Here is a 16,280-nt window from a genome sequence, read left to right as displayed (position 1 = left end):
ATTTAATTGATTAAAAACAATTTTTTCTAAAATTTTGCTAAAAATGGTAAGTTGGATACAGGGCGATAGTTATTAAGAACCTCGGGGTCTAAACTGCTCTTCTTCAGAAGGGGCCTCACCACCGCCGTTTTAAAGGCGGCGGGGAAAACACCGTAGGAAGAGAGCAGTTGACCATGTTTGAAAGCTGTTCCTCAAAGAACCCATACAATGACTTAAAAAGTGAGGTAGGAATTGGATCTAAAAGGCAGGTTGTTGGTTTCACTTGGGAGAAAACTCGACCAAGTGTTCCTGCATCAACCAGAACAAAACAGTCCAGTGGTTCCTCTGGTGAAGAACCAGTCCAGGTGAGTTCAAAGGTACAGTTTGTAAAGATAAAAGACTAGATCTGATGTCATTTATTTTGCTTCTGAGGTGGTGGGCATAATCCTCGCAAAAGGAGGGAAAGGGGAGCGAGTTTTTATTAAAATTGGTGTTTGTTAAAAAGTCGAAGGTGGAGAAGAGGAGTTTGGGGTTATTTTTGTTGTCACTGATGAGTTTTGAGAAATATGAAAATCTTGAGTGTCTGACTATTCTATTGTAGGCTTTGAGGTGGACCCGGAAAATGTGATAATGAACCGTAAGTTTTGATTTTCTCCACCTCCGTTCGGCAATCCTGCAGTTTATTTTGTATTGGTGAGTTTCCCTGTTTGTCCATGGCGCTGGTGGTTTGGATTTATTAAGGATTCTTGTAGTAATTGGAGCCACCAGGTCTAGAGTTGACTTTAATTTACTGCTAAAATCGTCAACAATAAAATCACATGGAGGGTAAAACCTCAGCTGGGATATTCTGTAAAATCTTTATAAAATTATCAGCCACCTCAGAAGTTATGTAGCGTTTCCTCACCGTTCTGACCGGCGCCCCCTGCTGGGTAAAACTGGTGACATTAAAAAACACACAGAAGTGGTCGGACACAGCCAGGTCAACACCAGAGGACGGACCAGGTCAACACCAGAGGACGGACCAGGTCAACACCAGAGGACGGACCAGGTCAACACCAGAGGACACAGCCAGGTCAACACCAGAGGACACACCAGGTCAACACCAGAGGACGGACCAGGTCAACACCAGAGGACACAGCCAGGTCAACACCAGAGGACACAGTCAGGTCAACACCAGAGGACACACCAGGTCAACACCAGAGGACACATCCAGGTCAACACCAGAGGACACACCAGGTCAACACCAGAGGACACAGCCAGGTCAACACCAGAGGACACAGCCAGGTCAACACCAGAGGACACAGTCAGGTCAACACCAGAGGACACACCAGGTCAACACCAGAGGACACAGCCAGGTCAACACCAGAGGACACAGCCAGGTCAACACCAGAGGACACACCAGGTCAACACCAGAGGACGGACCAGGTCAACACCAGAGGACGGACCAGGTCAACACCAGAGGACACAGCCAGGTCAACACCAGAGGACGGACCAGGTCAACACCAGAGGACACAGCCAGGTCAACACCAGAGGACGGACCAGGTCAACACCAGAGGACGGACCAGGTCAACACCAGAGGACACAGCCAGGTCAACACCAGAGGACACAGCCAGGTCAACACCAGAGGACACAGCCAGGTCAACACCAGAGGACACAGCAGGTCAACACCAGAGGACGGACCAGGTCAACACCAGAGGACACAGCCAGGTCAACACCAGAGGACACAGCCAGGTCAACACCAGAGGACACAGCCAGGTCAACACCAGAGGACACACCAGGTCAACACCAGAGGACACACCAGGTCAACACCAGAGGACACACCAGGTCAACACCAGAGGACACAGCCAGGTCAACACCAGAGGACACAGCCAGGTCAACACCAGAGGACACACCAGGTCAACACCAGAGGACGGACCAGGTCAACACCAGAGGACGGACCAGGTCAACACCAGAGGACGGACCAGGTCAACACCAGAGGACACAGCCAGGTCAACACCAGAGGACACACCAGGTCAACACCAGAGGACACACCAATGGTCAGGCCATAAGAAAGGACCAGGTCCAGGGTGTGACCTCTGTTGTGAGTCGGCTGTGTGACGTGTTGCTTAAAATCCAGACATTGGAGGAGAGTTAAAGATTCTCTGGACAATGAGTCCGAGTGGCGATCAATGTGTATGTTAAAATCACCAGTGATTAAAATTCGTTCAAATTTAGTGTGGATAATAGTTAAAAATTCAGCGATAAAACTGCTTGAATGATGGGGTGGCCTGTATATAATTAAAGAGAGGATGGGGGGACTGCAAAAAATAAAAGCATGATATTCAAAGGACGTGAAGCTGTTAAAAGTCACTTTGGATGTGCAAAGTTTCTCTTTAGTGATGGACGCAGTTCCTCCTCCTCTCTTTCCATCCCTGATAGAGAATAAAAAGTTAAAATTAGGTGGGGAGGCCTCGGTAAGAACAACTGGTGCATCAGTGTCAAGCCATGTCTCAGTGAGGAGGAGGAGTCTAAGTTATTATCTAAAATCAAGTCATTAATGATAAAAGTTTTGTTTAAAAGAGAGCGGGTATTTAAAACAGCCATTTTAATGTTGGTGCTGGGTGTGTGTTCAGTGTGACATTAAAAGGAATGTGAGTTTGTGGTCTGCTAAAAGTCCTGGATTTGAAGGGTCTCCTGGTGGTGACTGTGGGAATGGGCTGGATGGTGTCCTGAGGTTCTGTGAGGAAGGGAGGCGGGGAGTGGAGGGAGTCAATCACCTGGGGTTGATTGGTGATTAGATGGTAGGTGGTAGGTGGTAGATGGTAGGTAGTAGGTGGTAGGTGGTAGATGGTAGGTAATAGGTAGTAGATAGTAGGTGGTAGGTAGTAGGTAGTAGATGGTAGGTAGTAGATGGTAGGTGGTAGATGGTAGGTAGTAGGTGGTAGATGGTAGGTAGTAGGTGGTAGATGGTAGGTAGTAGGTGGTATAGGATTAAAGGCGCTTTTGTTATGGCTTCGCTCCGTCCCCATGCTGCCATTGGGAAGGAGGTGGAGGGGCCAGAAGGGTGGTGAGGTTACGCCTGGCCTTCACTTCTGTACAGTACAGACAGTTCTGATTCAGAGAAGAGGTTCCAGGTGGAGTGGGGGCGAGAAGATAAGGGGGGACCATCTGCATAAACAACCAGGAGAATTTAGACAAACCAGCTGAGCGACGGGCTGTCTCGGCAGTCAATCCTTCATAACAATTGTTTTTGGTCCGGCGAAAGCGAATTGTCTCACCTTCAGTCCTCCGTCTCTCCGTCGTGAATCCAATATGTCTGAATGTGGTTTTTAGCATTAACGTTTACAGGTGGGTTTGCTGTGGAGTTCACCCACCTGAAGAAGGCAGCAGACACGTCCACGCCATAATCCTGCTCAACAGCGCCCCCAAAGGAAGTTTTCTGTCGTGTTTATCCCTTAGTAACATCCTGAAGGCGACCGCCTTGAATGACGAGGTTTCACCAGAGAGCGGCTCCTTCGCCAAGTCCCAGAAGAACTTCTCTGCTTCCTCCAACCACACATCTCCAGTGTCGGCTCACTCCCGGAGGGTGGAGGTCACGTCCCCAGTGTCGGCTCACTCCCGGAGGGTGGAGGTCACGTCCCCAGTGTCGGCTCACTGCCGGAGGGTGGAGGTCACGGAGGAGGAGGCTGAAAGGTCGGAGCAGCACACCAGCAGCCGCTCTGCCCCCGACGTTCAGCTCCGGCTCACCACCTTGTGTTGTGAAGGTTTGTGGAGCAGCTGAACCGGGCCTCCGTCACCATCCAGCGCTGGTACCGACGCCTCAAGTCTCCACACGTCCCGGCCCGGAGAACAAAGGTAGACCCTCACTGCTGCTGTTCTCCTGCTCCTGCTGCTTCACTCCCTCTGTCTTTTCCTGTGGAGGAGTGGGAGGAGCCATCAGAGGAGAGGGAGGAGCCATCAGTGGAGTGGGAGGGGCCATCAGAGGAGAGGGAGGGGCCATCAGAGGAGAGGGAGGAGCCATCAGCGGAGTGGGAGGGGCCATCAGAGGAGAGGGAGGAGCCATCAGCTGACTGGAGGCCAGACCAGCCGCACAAGAAGGACCAAGATAGGAAGCGGATCCGAGAGGAGAAGGCTCGCCTCGCCCGCCTCAATGCCATCCAGGTGCCTCGCCCTAGCCCTCACGCGAACCCTCACCTTCACCCTCACCCTCACTCTGACCCTCAACCTCAACCTGACCCTCACCTTGACCCTTTCCCTAACCCTTGACTCTCACCCTAACCCTAACCCTTGACCCTCACCCTGACCTTCACTCTAACCCTAACCCTTGACCCTCATCTTCACCCTCACCCTAACCCTTGACTCTCACCCTGACCCTCACCCTAACCCTAATCCTTGACCCTCACCCTCACCTTCACCCTGACTCTCACCCTGACTCTCACCTTCACCCTCACCCTAACCCTTGACTCTCACCCTGACCTTCACTCTAACCCTAACCCTTGACCCTCACCCTAACCCTAACCCTTGACCCTCACCCTTGACCCTCACCCTAACCCTATCACTTGACCCTCACCCTAACCTTGACCCTCACCCTGACCTACACCCTAACCCTATCACTTGACCCTCACCCTAACCCTAACCCTTGACCCTCACCCTAACCCTTGACTCTAACCCTAACCCTTGACCCTCACCCTAACCCTTGACCCTCACCCTGACCTACACCCTAACCCTAACCCTTGACCCTAACCCTAACCCTAACCCTTGACCCTCACCCTAACCCTTGACTCTAACCCTAACCCTTGACCCTCACCCTAACCCTTGACTCTAACCCTAACCCTTGACCCTCACCCTAACCCTAACCCTTGACCCTAGCTCTTGACCCTTGACCCTCACCCTAACCCTAACCCTTGACCCTAGCTCTTGACCCTTGACCCTCACCCTAACCCTAACCCTTGACCCTAGCTCTTGACCCTTGACCCTCACCCTAACCCTAAAACTTGACCCTCACCATAACCCTTGACCCTCACCCTATCCCTAACCCTTGACCCCCACCCTCACCCTAACCCATAAAAGAAATTTTGACTCGTGGACTTGATGAAACTCCTTGTATAACTCAAACATTTCAGGATACTTATGAATCTGAAAGCCCAAAAGGCGTCATTAGGAAATTATACAAAAGTTTTATGTGCAACAATAACAATTTAACAGATTATATTAGACAGCGCTGGGAGAAAGAAGCCAAAACGGTCATTTCTGTGTGGCTACAACTTTGGAAAAATAGATCTTTCGCAACAAGTTCTTTATGAAGGCAGGCTTTTTGCTATTTCACATTATTTATTGCCCCAAACCAGAAATCAACAAGGTTCATTGGTGTCCTGTGGAGGAGGCATCATCTGCCTGGAGAGCCATGATGTGGCTGCACCTCCGAACCCTGGAATCAGCATGGTCACTGTGGAAAAGGAACTTCCCCACGGGGATTGATAAAAATACCATGAGTTTGGAAGCCTTTCTTAGCCTACGGCACTGTCCTCTGTCTCCCACTGCTGGTGTGTGACAGGAGCTGCAGCAGAAGAGAGCCCAGCGAGCTGCAGACAACCAGCTGGAAAGCCTGAGGCAGAGCAGTGGGGGGGGGCGGAAGAAGCCACCCAGCAAGGGTCCAACTTTACCCAGCAACAACAGCCCCATTTCCTCGACTGACATGAAAACCAAGAACACAGGTCTGCGCTGCTTTATTTCATTTTCTCTTCACGTGGTCTCTTCTTTTTGGCAGAAAACACTAAACATGTCCTGACATGACATGACATGATATAACATGTCAGAACATGCGACATATGACATGATATAACATGTCATGATATGACATATGACATAACATGTCATGACATGTGACATATGACATGATATAACATGTCAGGACATGCGACATATGACATGATATAACGTGTCATGATATGACATAACATGTCATGACATGTGACATATGACATGAGTAGGGATGCTCGATATTGGCTTTTCTACCGATGTCCGATATTCCGATATTGTCCAACTCTTAATTTCCGATACCGATATCACCGATACCGATATCTGCTGGCTTTTTACATCAAAACTGTTGGGTAACAACAACATAAAATATCTCCTACTGTGGAATTAACACATTATGCCTAATTTTATTGTGACGCCCCACTGGATGCATATGTGAATCAAACATGGCTTTCCAAATGTACACACTGAGAAAAATAAGAGAACAACAACTTACATTATGGAAAAAAGTGCCATATTTATTAAGTTTTAGAGAGAAACCTCAACAACAAACTCAACAACACCACAGACAATATAAAAAAAAGGAAGAGGCATATCTGCAGTCCATTAGTTGTAAACAGTCAATGAATGAATAACTGGACATAACTTGTCAAATAATAGACTCAAACTGGACTCAATCTCTTTTAAGAGAAACAAAATAGTGTAAATATAAACAAGAAAGGCACAGAAATGCTCACAAAATTAAAACAGCCTTCCTTTAAAGTGCAACAAAAACAAAGACTGAAGTTGACTCGTCCATATAACTGGTCTATTTCTTTTTCCATGTCCTCGTGTGTAAGAGGGAGATTGTTCTGTATGAATACACTGGTTCACTGTCAACACTGGTGCAGGGTGCAGTCAGGTACTGGTACCAGTGCTGAACACTGGTTCACTGTCAACACTGGTGCAGGGTGCAGTCAGGTACTGGTACCAGTGCTGAACACTGGTTCACTGTCAACACTGGTGCAGGGTGCAGTCAGGTACTGGTACCAGTGCTGAACAGTGGTTCACTGTCAACACTGGTGCAGCGTGCAGTCAGGTACTGGTACCAGTGCTGAACAGTGGTTCACTGTCAACACTGGTGCAGGGTGCAGTCAGGTACTGGTACCAGTGCTGAGCACTGGTTCACCGTCAACACTGGTGCAGGGTGCAGTCAGGTACTGGTACCAGTGCTGAACACTGGTTCACTGTCAACACTGGTGCAGGGTGCAGTCAGGTACTGGTACCAGTGCTGAACACTGGTTCACTGTCAACACTGGTGCAGGGTGCAGTCAGGTACTGGTGCTGAACAGTGGTTCACTGTCAACACTGGTGCAGCGTGCAGTCAGGTACTGGTACCAGTGCTGAACACTGGTTCACTGTCAACACTGGTGCAGGGTGCAGTCAGGTACTGGTACCAGTGCTGAACAGTGGTTCACTGTCAACACTGGTGCAGGGTGCAGTCAGGTACTGGTACCAGTGCTGAACACTGGTTCACTGTCAACACTGGTGCAGGGTGCAGCCAGGTACTGGTACCAGTGCTGAACAGTGGTTCACCGTCAACACTGGTGCAGGGTGCAGTCAGGTACTGGTACCAGTGCTGAACAGTGGTTCACCGTCAACACTGGTGCAGGGTGCAGTCAGGTACTGGTACCAGTGCTGAACTCTGGTTCACTGTCAACACTGGTGCAGGGTGCAGTCAGGTACTGGTACCAGTGCTGAACAGTGGTTCACTGTCAACACTGGTGCAGGGTGCAGTCAGGTACTGGTGCTGAACAGTGGTTCACTGTCAACACTGGTGCAGGGTGCAGTCAGGTACTGGTACCAGTGCTGAACACTGGTTCACTGTCAACACTGGTGCAGGGTGCAGTCAGGTACTGGTACCAGTGCTGAACAGTGGTTCACTGTTAACACTGGTGCAGGGTGCAGTCAGGTACTGGTACCAGTGCTGAACACTGGTTCACTGTCAACACTGGTGCAGGGTGCAGTCAGGTACTGGTACCAGTGCTGAACACTGGCTCACTGTCAACACTGGTGCAGGGTACAGTCAGGTACTGGTACCAGTGCTGAACACTGGTTCACTGTCAACACTGGTGCAGGGTGCAGTCAGGTACTGGTCCAGCAGGGAAGAGGGCCTGATTGAGCCTCCAGTCCTCCACGGACATTTCATTCACCGGGCTTCTCCTTCTTAGCCGCGAGTCTAGCGTGTTGTATTTGTTGTTGTTAAACGTCATCAAGCGCGCGCCCGTAAGCGTCCCATGCGGCGTTCATGCAAACTCGGAAATTCCAATATCGGTTGTAAAAATCCGATACCGATATTTCCAAATATTACATTTTTAAGTCAATATCGGCCGATAATATCGGCCCTCCGATATTATCGGACATTCCTAGACATGATATAACGTGTCATGACATGTGACATATGACATGATGTAACGTGTCATGACATGCGACATATGACATAATATAACGTGTCATGACATGCGACATATGACACGATATAACATATCATGAGATGCGACATATGACATGGTATAACGTGTCATGACATGCAACATGACATGATATAACATGTGATGACATGACATGATATAACATGTCATGGTATGACATATGACGTGACATGGTGAGGAACACCTCAGCTCATGTACCCTCATCATTTCTTCTTTTGTTAGCACATGCTACCTCTGCGGAGCTGGATCCAAAAGGTTTGGTCATTTGAAAAAAAATTTTTTTTTTGAAAAAATAAGGTTGAAACTGAATGTTCAAGGTTTGATCTTCAATTTTGAAAAATTAAACACTGTGCTCAAAATAAAAATGAGTGTATGAACATTTTTTTTTCACTTAAATAATTTTGATTCAGCTCGAGAATTCTTTTTATAAAATCCTTTATTTTCATTTTTCACTCTTAAATATATATATATTTTAAATGTAGGTGTTATTTCTTGCAGATTTAATGTTTTCAGATTAGGATATTATAATTTTCACATTCAAGTCCTGTTTTCAAGTTTACATTTTTTTTTCACTTTCAAAACTTTCCTTCACTTTCAGATCGTATTTTTTCAGGTTCAAACATTTGTCCCTGTTGTGGTGTGGGGGCGTGGCTTCCACTGAGAGGGCGTGGCTTCAACTGTGAAGGGTGCAGCATTGCGAGTGACAGGGTTGCAGAAAAAGCTCAGGGTCTTCCCTAATTGTGTTTCCTTCATTGAGATTCAAAAGAAGCACATATAAACATTGTTAAAAATGACGACTGAAGTTTCAGATGAACATGAACAGCAGTTGATCGTATGAAGCCACAACAGGGACAAACGTTTGAACCTGAAAAAATACAATCTGAAAGTGAAAGAAAGTTTTGAAAGTTAAAAAAAAACAAAAAAACTTGAAAACAGGATTTGAATGTGAAAAAAAGATCCTCGTCTGAAAACATTTCACTTGCAACTGAAGAGTGAAAAATAAAGGATTTTATCAAAAGAATTCCAGAGCTGAATCAAAATTATATACATGTTGAAAAACACTTTTCATACATTTATTTTTACTTTGAATACAGTGTTTTTAACTTTTTCAAAAATGAAGCTCAAACCCTGAACATTCAGTTTCAATCACACTTTCTTTCAAATGAACAAACCTTTTGGCCGGGATCCAGCTTCATATTCTTCCCCGATCACCGACTGCTGGTGTCGTTTTTAGCACTTTTTTACAAAACTATCAGTTTGATTTCTGAGTTTGAAACTAATTCTCTCTGTTTTATAAATGATATATTGATCAATAATGTTGGAGCGTATTTGAAATGAGTGTATGTTTTGAATGTTTTCCCCAGACTGTGTGAATGACTTGCCTGGGCGGAGCTTCAGAGCCGTCCCCCCGGCAGTTCAGTGTTCTCAGGTGACTCCAGCTTTCTTCTCTGGAATCCTCCCAGCCTTGCTCTCCGCATCCTTTCACATTTGTTCTAGCGCTTGTGGTGTTGTCTTGTGAGGAGCAGGAGGACGATGGCGTGGAGCAGCCACAGCAGCAGCATGGCCACAACAGACTGATCCGAAAGGAGCGAGCTCAGACCAACCCGGCTGAAGTACGACCTTTCACCTTTACACAAGAGCTCAATGAATGGTTCCTTATTCTTTTCTTTTTATTGACTTAGTTCCCACAGAAAAGTAATACAAAGCTTTTTTCCTGACGTCTGTGGAGAATTAAATTCTAAGATTATTAACGTGTTAATCATTAGTTGGTTTTTTTCAAACCCGTTGTTTATTGGATTAGCACATTCAGCATTTTTCTTTAAAATGAAGTTAACTACATTAACCCATGTTGTCAATTGTTGGGGCATTTTCTGTTTCTGTCTTTGGACTTAAATAAAACGTCACAGAAATACTGTGTATTTCAAAACAGAATGTGAAATTGTGAAACTCCCAACAGCCAGGTAAGGCCCTACTGATTGCTCTTTGTCTACCTCTTGTGGTGTGTGGTAGGAGCTGCAGCAGGACGCAGAGGCTCAACAGACAGCGGCGGCCGAGCGGGAAAAGCCACTGCCAGCCTCAGCAGTTGGACGTAAGAAGCCGCTCAAGATCATCCTGAGCAACCAGAGTCCAGCTGGGCCCAGCTACCAGAGGCCCCCGTCCCCCACTGATGTCAAAACCAAAAACACGGGTCTGCGTTCATGTGGAGGACAGACGTCCTGCTGGGCACAAACTGCTCACCCTCACCCCAATGCTTCATAACAATGCCTTTTGTTTCCACAGACTCAAACGTACATGTCATTCTGGACTTCGCTGAGCTCAGCTTCAGAGCCGTTTCACCGACTTTGTCCAATCAGAGAGGATCCCAGTGCTCGCAGGTAAACCCTCAGAGGAGGATCTCCAGCCAGAGTTTTCTGCTGCAGTTCAGTGAAGCCTGTGTGCTGCCTGTGCCACAGGAGGTCCTGCACAGGTCAGTGAGTGTGGAGGACCAGGGGCATGGAGCCGCATCCAAAGGAACCCTCCACCAGCTCCTGGACACCCTGAAGCTTTTAGAGGAGGAGCCAGAGAGGCTGTCCGAGCCAAAGAGCCACTGCAAGGAGAAATATGCCTGGATAGATGAGGTCAGAGTTCACTTTTTGGTCTCAGACCTTCAGTACAACATATCATAAAGAAAGCACAATAAAAATGTATCTCACTGCAGGACGCAGACTCAAACTCTCTGACCACTGACAACCTGGAACGTCACGGCCAGCTGAGCCACCACCCTGTGCTGCCAGAAGGGGGCGCCCTGCTGTCTGAGGCCAAGCTGCAGAGCATCATGAGTTTTCTGGATGAGATGGAGAAGTCTGAGCAGGAGAGGCCACGCTCCGTCACCTCGAGGTCACACAGAGAGGTCAGTAACACCACTGATCAATCACTTTCTTTTCTACACATTGAGCCAGTCTTTTCTTAACTTGCCTGCTACTGTTGGGGTTAGGGGGTTAGGGATTAGGAACTTTTCCTTTACATGCTGTGCAGCATTCAGTTCAGCATTGATAATAATAATAAGAACACATTATTTTAGGCGGGAGTAGTGCTTTTATTGGCACTCCAGGACAGCGTACAATTGGGTACAAAATCAGGTACAATCAGGAACAATCAAGAACAATCAGGTACAATGGGAAACGATCAGGTACAATCAGGAACAATCAGGTACAATGGGGCACAACCAGGAACAATGGGGAGCAACCAAGAACAATCAGGTACAATGGGGAACGATCAGGTACAATGGGGAACAATCGGGTACAATGGGGAGCAACCAAGAACAATCAGGTACAATGGGGAACGATCAGGTACAATGGGGCACAATCAGGTACAATGGGGAGCAACCAAGAACAATCAGGTACAATGGGGAACGATCAGGTACAATGGGGAACGATCAGGTACAATGGGGCACAATCAGGTACAATGGGGAGCAACCAAGAACAATCAGGTACAATGGGGCACAATCAGGTACAATGGGGAGCAACCAAGAACAATCAGGTACAATCAGGAACAATCAGGTACAATGGGGCACAACCAGGAACAATGGGGAGCAACCAAGAACAATCAGGTACAATGGGGAACGATCAGGTACAATGGGGCACAATCAGGTACAATGGGGAACGATCAGGTACAATGGGGAATGATCAGGTACAATGGGGAACAATCAGGTACAACGGGGAGCAACCAAGAACAATCAAGTCCAATGGGGAATGATCAGGTACAATGGGGAACGCTCAGGTACAATGGGGAACAATCAGGTACAATGGGGAACAACGGGGAACAATCAGGTACAATGGGGAACAACCAAGAACAATCAGGTACAATGGGGAACAATCAGGTACAATGGGGAACAACCAAGAACAATCAGGTACAATGGGGAACAATCAGGTGCAATGGGGAACGATCAGGTACAATGGGGAACAACCAAGAACAATCAGGTACAATGGGGAACGATCAGGTACAATGGGGAATGATCAGGTACAATGGGGAACAATCAGGTACAACGGGGAGCAACCAAGAACAATCAAGTCCAATGGGGAATGATCAGGTACAATGGGGAACGCTCAGGTACAATGGGGAACAATCAGGTACAATGGGGAACAACGGGGAACAATCAGGTACAATGGGGAACAACCAAGAACAATCAGGTACAATGGGGAACAATCAGGTACAATGGGGAACAACCAAGAACAATCAGGTACAATGGGGAACAATCAGGTGCAATGGGGAACGATCAGGTACAATGGGGAACAACCAAGAACAATCAGGTACAATGGGGAACGATCAGGTACAATGGGGAACAATCAGGTACAATGGGGAACGATCAGGTACAATGGGGAACAACCAAGAACAATCAGGTACAATGGGGAACAATCAGGTGCAATGGGGAACGATCAGGTACAATGGGGAACAACCAAGAACAATCAGGTACAATGGGGAACGATCAGGTACAATGGGGAACAACCAAGAACAATCAGGTACAATGGGGAACAATCAGGTGCAATGGGGAACGATCAGGTACAATGGGGAACAACCAAGAACAATCAGGTACAATGGGGAACGATCAGGTACAATGGGGAACAACCAAGAACAATCAGGTACAATGGGGAACAATCAGGTGCAATGGGGAACGATCAGGTACAATGGGGAACAACCAAGAACAATCAGGTACAATGGGGAACGATCAGGTACAATGGGGAACAATCAGGTACAATGGGGAACGATCAGGTACAATGGGGAACGATCAGGTACAATGGGGAACGATCAGGTACAATGGGGAACGATCAGGTACAATGGGGAACGATCAGGTACAATGGGGAACGATCAGGTACAATGGGGAACGATCAGGTACAATGGGGAACGATCAGGTACAATGGGGAACAATCAGGTACAATGGGGAACAACCAAGAACATACAGGTCCAATGGGGAACAACTAAGAACATACAGGTCCAATGGGGAACAACCAAGAACAATCAGGTCCAATGGGGAACAACCAAGAACAATCAGGTCCAATGGGGAACGATCAGGTACAATGGGGAACAACCAAGAACGATCAGGTACAATGGGGAACAACCAAGAACGATCAGGTACAATGGGGAACAACCAAGAACAATCAGGTACAATGGGGAACAACCAAGAACAATCAGGTACAATGGGGAACAATCAGGTACAATGGGGAACAACCAAGAACGATCAGGTACAATGGGGAACAACCAAGAACGATCAGGTCCAATGGGGAACGATCAGGTACAATGGGGAACAACCAAGAACAATCAGGTACAATGGGGAACAACCAAGAACAATCAGGTACAATGGGGAACAATCAGGTACAATGGGGAACGATCAGGTACAATGGGGAACGATCAGGTACAATGGGGAACAATCAGGTACAATGGGGAACAATCAGGTACAATGGGGAACAACCAAGAACAATGGGGAACGATCAGGTACAATGGGGAACGATCAGGTACAATGGGGAACGATCAGGTACAATGGGGAACGATCAGGTACAATGGGGAACAACCAAGAACATACAGGTCCAATGGGGAACAACCAAGAACAATCAGGTCCAATGGGGAACGATCAGGTACAATGGGGAACAATCAGGTACAATGGGGAACAACCAAGAACAATCAGGTACAATGGGGAACAACCAAGAACAATCAGGTACAATGGGGAACAATCAGGTACAATGGGGAACAACCAAGAACGATCAGGTACAATGGGGAACAACCAAGAACGATCAGGTCCAATGGGGAACGATCAGGTACAATGGGGAACAACCAAGAACAATCAGCTACAATGGGGAACAACCAAGAACAATCAGGTACAATGGGGAACAATCAAGAACAATCAGGTACAATGGGGAACGATCAGGTACAATGGGGAACAATCGGGTACAATGGGGAACAACCAAGAACGATCAGGTACAATGGGGAACAACCAAGAACGATCAGGTACAATGGGGAACAACCAAGAACAATCAGGTACAATGGGGAACAACCAAGAACAATCAGGTACAATGGGGAACAACCAAGAACGATCAGGTACAATGGGGAACAACCAAGAACAATCAGGTACAATGGGGAACAACCAAGAACAATCAGGTACAATGGGGAACGATCAGGTACAATGGGGAACAACCAAGAACAATCAGCTACAATGGGGAACGATCAGGTACAATGGGGAACAACCAAGAACGATCAGGTACAATGGGGAACAACCAAGAACAATCAGCTACAATGGGGAACAATCAAGAACAGTCAGGTACAATGGGGAACAACCAAGAACAATCAGGTACAATGGGGAACAATCAAGAACAATCAGGTACAATGGGGAACAATCAGCTACAATGGGGAACAACCAAGAACAATCAGGTACAATGGGGAACAATCAGGTGCAATGGGGAACGATCAAGAACAGTCAGGTACAACCAGGAACAATTAGAGTGAAAACGGTGGATTAAAAACAGTAAAAACAATCCGGGAATCAAAACGAGACTCAGCAGCTGCATCAGAGGGAATCTGCCGTTTGGAACAGAAGTGTGGAGAGTTGAGATTTAAAATGAAAGAAAGACTTCAGTTTCTCAGTTCAGGAGGTGAAGAGTTCGAGAGACGAGGAGCAGGTGGAGAGACGGGTGGAGGAGAGAGACAGCTGAAATCTCCTTGTGCGTGTCCTCCAGTAATCCAGACAGGAAGTGGAGAGAGTTACAGTAATCCAGACAGGAAGTGAGAAGACTGTGGATCAAGATGGCGGCAGTAGACCCAGACACTTAACCTGGGGGGACGGTCAAGTTACTGAGTAATGCAGTACAGCGACTTGTTACCAACTTCCTCCATAGTTACTGTATCTCAGTTCACGTTATATGATAATAGGTCTTTATATCTTCAAGGAAGCTGATTGACTTAAATGATTTATTTCTGTTCTGCTCACTTAGCCCCAACAATCCCAACGTCAGTCACTTAATATCTTTATTGATCCAGTGGTGTCGTGGTTCTCTCACCTCGTGCCTGTTGGGTCCATCTGTAATACTACGTTTATCCAAGTTACACACACACACACACACACACACACGATCTGAACCAGTAGTGAAGGGTCCTCTCACCAGCCCCCCCAGTGTAAAGCAGTAGTGAAGGGTCCTCTCACCAGCCCCCCAGTGTAAAGCAGTAGTGAAGGGTCCTCTCACCAGCCCCCCAGTGTAAAGCAGTAGTGAAGGGTCCTCTCACCAGCCCCCCCAGTGTAAAGCAGTAGTGAAGGGTCCTCTCACCAGCCCCCCCAGTGTAAAGCAGTAGTGAAGGGTCCTCTCACCAGCCCCCCAGTGTAAAGCAGTCATCAAAGTGGACACAGGGTGTTACTCGCTGCTCGTGTTGCTCATTAACAGAGGAACCATGTTGGCGAAGCTCAGTGGATCCGTGTGTTTGCAGGCCATGTTGTCCGAGGAGGAGGTTGCCGGCGTGGAGCGCTCGGCCGCCGCTGACCTCAGTGGCTGCATGATGACAGTCAAGATGGAGCTGGAGGAGAAGAAGCGCACCGTCAGCATGCTGCAGGCCGCTCTGGTGATGCATTGACACTCTTCTGCCGTGCATTGAGCCACCGTGCATTGAGCCACCCTGCATTGAGCCACCCTGCATTGAGCCACCCTGCATTGAGCCACCCTGCATTGAGCCACCCTGCATTGAGCCACTATGCATTGAGCCACCCTGCATTGAGCCACCCTGCATTGAGCCACTATGCATTGAGCCACCCTGCATTGAGCCACTATGCATTGAGCCACCCTGCATTGAGCCACCCTGCATTGAGCCACCCTGCATTGAGCCACCCTGCATTGAGCCACCCTGCATTGAGCCACTATGCATTGAGCCACCCTGCATTGAGCCACCCTGCATTGAGCCACTATGCATTGAGCCACCATGCATTGAGCCACTATGCATTGAGCCACCCTGCATTGAGCCACTATGCATTGAGCCACTATGCATTGAGCCACCCTGCATTGAGCCACCCTGCATTGAGCCACTATGCATTGAGCCACCCTGCATTGAGCCACCCTGCATTGAGCCACTATGCATTGAGCC

General features: G+C 47.8%; 1 protein-coding gene across 5 annotated transcripts in view; it reads left to right on the top strand.

The window, feature by feature from the left end:
* The window catches only part of cep131 (centrosomal protein 131), a 46,153-nt gene that overhangs the window by 12,933 nt on the left and 16,940 nt on the right, over positions 1 to 16,280 (top strand). For 3 of the 5 annotated variants that reach the window (XM_080517602.1, XM_080517600.1, XM_080517604.1), the window contains exons 7-17: positions 3,418 to 3,651; positions 3,723 to 3,813; positions 3,880 to 4,119; positions 5,513 to 5,672; positions 9,551 to 9,615; positions 9,710 to 9,799; positions 10,197 to 10,374; positions 10,467 to 10,561; positions 10,640 to 10,804; positions 10,885 to 11,076; positions 15,633 to 15,764. In XM_080517602.1, coding sequence (XP_080373728.1) covers positions 3,418 to 3,651; positions 3,723 to 3,813; positions 3,880 to 4,119; positions 5,513 to 5,672; positions 9,551 to 9,615; positions 9,710 to 9,799; positions 10,197 to 10,374; positions 10,467 to 10,561; positions 10,640 to 10,804; positions 10,885 to 11,076; positions 15,633 to 15,764 — 1,642 coding nt within the window. The remainder of the gene's footprint in view (positions 1 to 3,417; positions 3,652 to 3,722; positions 3,814 to 3,879; positions 4,120 to 5,512; positions 5,673 to 9,550; positions 9,616 to 9,709; positions 9,800 to 10,196; positions 10,375 to 10,466; positions 10,562 to 10,639; positions 10,805 to 10,884; positions 11,077 to 15,632; positions 15,765 to 16,280) is intronic. The other 2 variants (XM_080517601.1, XM_080517603.1) reach the window with 2 other exon arrangements.

This window comes from Blennius ocellaris (genome assembly GCF_963422515.1).
Source record: "Blennius ocellaris genome assembly, chromosome: 21".
NCBI lineage: Eukaryota > Metazoa > Chordata > Actinopteri > Blenniiformes > Blenniidae > Blennius > Blennius ocellaris.
Note: the sequence above shows the minus strand (reverse complement) of the source record. Positions and strands in the feature narration are given on the sequence as shown.